The sequence below is a fragment of the Alligator sinensis genome, unplaced genomic scaffold, assembly GCF_000455745.1.
Source record: "Alligator sinensis unplaced genomic scaffold, ASM45574v1 scaffold480_1, whole genome shotgun sequence".
Classification (NCBI taxonomy): Eukaryota; Metazoa; Chordata; order Crocodylia; family Alligatoridae; genus Alligator; species Alligator sinensis.
In genome coordinates this window covers 140,751-145,093 of record NW_005842462.1, presented here as the reverse complement: position 1 = coordinate 145,093, position 4,343 = coordinate 140,751, and the positions used below count along the sequence as shown (strand labels likewise).

At 38.5% G+C, this 4,343-nt stretch overlaps 1 protein-coding gene across 1 annotated transcript in view; it reads left to right on the top strand.

Annotated features, from left to right (window-relative positions):
• LOC102376224 (piezo-type mechanosensitive ion channel component 2-like) overlaps positions 1-4,343 on the top strand; it is a 518,739-nt gene that overhangs the window by 425,760 nt on the left and 88,636 nt on the right. Inside the window, 3 exon segments of the mRNA XM_025212438.1 lie at positions 1-25; positions 200-301; positions 743-908. The exon segment at positions 1-25 is cut by the window's left edge and continues 6 nt beyond it. Of these exon segments, the coding sequence (XP_025068223.1) occupies positions 1-25; positions 200-301; positions 743-908 (293 nt within the window).

Below are 4,343 nucleotides of genomic sequence, written 5' to 3'. Positions count from 1 at the left end.
GGCATTCCACCTGCTCCTTGTAAAGGTAAAGACCAGTTAAGATAATGGACCTTGTAAAGGTTTTTGTAAAGGTAAAGGACCTTTATGGCCAGTTATTGCCATTTGCTCTTACTGGAAAGTGCTGGAAAATTGACAGACAAAGGATGAAGTAATTGTTGTGAACTATTGATTGCATGTTTTCATGTTTTCCCTTGTGTAGACTACCCATGGAGAAACCCTCAGACTAGCTTCAACTCCAATATCATAAAGTGGTTATACTTCCCAGACTTCATTGTGAGACCAAATCCTGTCTTTCTTGTCTGTAAGTATTTAGAAAAGAGTTGTGAAAGGTATTTACTTGCCTTTCACTTGGTGCTTTTGTGTACTGAAATTTGAAACCAAAATTGCCCCTTCAAGAGCAAGCTTACATATTCTATAGGGCATTATATTGTAGCTGTGTTTTTATATAATCAATAAATTCAACTGCTCAGTATTTTATGTATCTGCTGCAGTCTAACTTTTAACAGATGCTTTGAATTCTATTTCTTTCCTGTTTTCTCTTTACATAAAAATAAGAGTGGCTGAAATAGGTGAAAATAAAATCAAGTAATGTCATATTTGTTCATTGTAGATAATACAATCTCATTTTATGAAATACTATGCAATAATTACATATTGGCATATTCTCAATAATGGCATATTCTCAAAAGTACTCAGTATTCTGCACCAGAAATGTAAGCTAACAGCATCTTCATCTGTCTAGATGATTTCATGTTGCTGCTGTGTGCGTCCTTGCAAAGACAAACATTTGAGGATGAAAATAAAGCTGCAGTGCGAATCATGGCTGGGGATAATGTGGAAATTTGCATGAACCTAGATGCAGCATCATTCAGCCAACACAACCCTGTTCCTGACTTCATTCATTGCCGGTAAATTCAAATTTTGTATATCTGAAATTTCTTCTTTGAAAGTTCTTCATTTTGAAGGTAGAGGTAATGGAAGATTCACAACTTATTCTGTCTGTCTTCAGTTTTTCCATTTGACACCACACATTCTATACCTACATACGAAGGAGGTTATTTAGCTTCCTTAAGAAATAGATAGAAAATACATTGGTACTATCTACTATCTTCAGCAGAAGTGAGCATTTGTATACTGGAAGTGGCTCACTAATTGTGGCCCGAATTTTACATGCAATTTAGAGAGAGAGGGAGAGAGAGCACAAGCAACCTAAAAGAGCAAGTGGACCCAGACAAAAGCCCAGGGAAAAAAAGACAATATGGGGAATATTAACAATGCTGTCAGGAAAAGTAACAGGACAATTGGCTAGTCATACAAGGTGATTATAAAGTAATGCGAGAAGCATGGGGACTAAACAGGAAGAATCTGGAAGTCCTAGTATGAACACAAAAATATGATGATATTGGGTTGACTGAGACTTGGTAAAATAGTTCATGTGACTAGAATACTGTAATGGATGGTATAAGGAAGGATGGGTGACAGAAAAAAGGTGGTGGTGTTGCCTTATATATAAAAAAGACATACGCTTTTTCTGAGACAAAGTATCAAGAAGAAGGTAGGTCTGTTGGAAGGCAGGTCTGTTGCATGTCACTTTATGCCACCATAAAAAAAATTATGGCAGCACAAAGGCTAAGCAAACAGATATCTATACTCTTTGTTGTAATGCAAATAGTGGCTGCGATGAAGGTTGCATCAATTTATGCTGCTGTTTGGTGGTGGACATTCATTTATGTCATGAGAGTACAGGAAGTCCAGAGCTGGCCGTGGTCTTCAGCTGCCCTGGGAAGGTGCTCTGGGGCCTGGAGAGACCTGATCCTGCACACCCTGTAAATTCCCACACAGGACTAGACCCCTTAAGCCCAGTGTTGGGCTGAGTAAGATGCTTTGATGGCTGGTAGGGATCTGAGCAAGATCACTGCTAGTAAGACTGGTGGATGAGAGTTAAGATGGGGTGTAGTTTTTCCTAAGTTTGTTCAGAAACGATGTTTGTTTGAAGATTTCCTTCAGAAAGAAAAGGGCTAGAAAATCACTTTGCTTTATAAATGACCTCATTTGGAATCTTCTCAAATCCCATCAGAGTTTTATAAAATTAATAAAATAAAATTCAAATAAAATTATGTTGAGGTTTCCAGGACAGGCAGTTTTGAATTAATTTTCTAAAATGTAACAAACATATTTTATCTATATTGCATAAGTTGCTAGAATTCCCTGAAATACAAAAGAGAAATTGTCTTCTGATAAAGTATGGCAAACTTAAAGTGCAAAGCTCTTATACTTAAATTTTTAGATTTTAATTAAAACATCCCCAGTAGTGACAAGATCCCAGATAAGATTTGGGATGGAAAACAAAGTCTGGATTATAATGGAAGGCAAACCTCAAGCTGAATTTGACTGTAGCTTCTCCATAATCCTCTGGGTTAAATTCTTCCTTTTGTTTCATGTTTATCCAGTGGCTTAAAGTTATTGATTATTCCACGCACATTCAAAGATTTGGTACATGATGAGAAAACAGACCTTCATATATGTTATTAACAGTATTATAGACTTCTCATAAGGGGTTTTCTACTCATGTGGGTTCATAACATTGATGGAAAGCAGAAATAAGAAAAATAAAGAACCTGTTTAATAATGTTTAGTATGGAAATTTATGTGATTGTCTTTATGTTGTGTTAATGGAAAAAAGAGTGAAAAAGAGCAAGGCAGAAAAAGAAATAGGAAATGGAAGATTTTGCTAGAACACTCAGCTCAGATAAAATCAGTACTTCCATGTTGTGTGTTGACTCTACAAGCTATGTATAAGACTTAATGAGGATTCTTGAACTAGCATATTAGATGGTCTAGACCTATTTAAGAACTTTTAATTTTTCACTGTACATGGACTTCAGAAGGAGAGAGTAAATCCTGTATGTGATGCTTTTTTAAGATAAAGGAGCCAATGTAATTACTTTGCTTTAGTAGTTAGTATCTGGAATGTTTATATGATATTGTCACTACTGGGAATATTTTAATCAAAGTTTGCAAATTTACATATAACTTCCTTTAATCTAAAGTCACTTGTTTTAGTCTTAATCAGTCTGAAAATTAGTCACCAACTTTCAGAGCTATTGAGTTACCAGCTTCTGTTACCAGCTACTTTGTATGCTTGTGTGTGTGTGTGTGTGTGTGTGTATGTGTGTGTGTATGTATGTGTGTGTGTGTGTGTGTGTGTGTGTGTGTGTGTGTATATATATATATATATATATATGAATGAGAATATATTTACTTGTAGTTGTGTGCTCTACACACCTGAGTCAGGACTTCTGATTGTAATAACTGAAGTAGCAGTACATTAGGGCTGTGCGAAGCTTCAGTCCCTGATTTGATTCGGCAGAGATTTGGCTTGATTTGGTGGCTGAATCTCGGAATCTGTATCGAATCAGGAGACCCTTTAATCTCTCTGAATTGAATCGAACCCTCCAGATTGATTCAGAGAAATTTAGAAAGATTCAGCAATTCAGACATAGAGACAGCTTTAAATGTTTTTTCTACATATCTCTAGATAGCAGGGGCTCATGATCGCTGTGATGCTGTGGTGCATGGAGTGTCCCACAGAAGAACCGGAGGCTCCCCAGTGTGTTTGGCAGCAGATCCGGAGCACTTCTGGTCCATTTCTGGGTCCACCGGGGAGCGCGCTGCGCCCCCTCCCTGCTCCTGCCTCGGCTTGGCGGCTGGTGCCTCCTGGGTTGGAGAGACACCCGGGGTCCCCCTGCGGCCAATCGCCGAACCAGGAAAGCACAGGGGTCCCCCCTAGTGTGCTTCCTGGCAGACCAGGTCCACTTCAGGGTCTGCTGGGGATTATATAGAGGGCCCCTCCACACTCCTGTGGGAAATTCCAAGTGCCCTAGCATCGCAGTGATCGTGAGCCATGCCTGCTACTTCAAGGTATGTAGAAAAAACTTTTAAAGCTGTGTCTATGTCCGAATCGCTGATGTCGAATCAGCATCAAATCTTCAGATTTGGATTCGGCCAAATTGAATCAGGGACGGTGATCCGAATCAACAAATTGAATCACTGTCCCTGATTTGAGCTGAATCCGAATCTGAATCGAACAGGGCCCACTTTGCACACCCCTACAGTACATGAGGCTTGAATTCATTTAGTTCTATGGATGAGGACATAGAAAAAGTGGAGTTGCTCCAACCCCCCGCAGTTTCTTTTTACTATCTGTAGCACCCCTGGAACCCTATAGTCTTTTTTATAAGAATTTAATAACTACCTTTTCCCAATGGTTAGAGAGATGCTTATATTTACTATGAAAAGACAATGCTAACTGCTTTACAAATCTTTTGATGAAATAATTCATC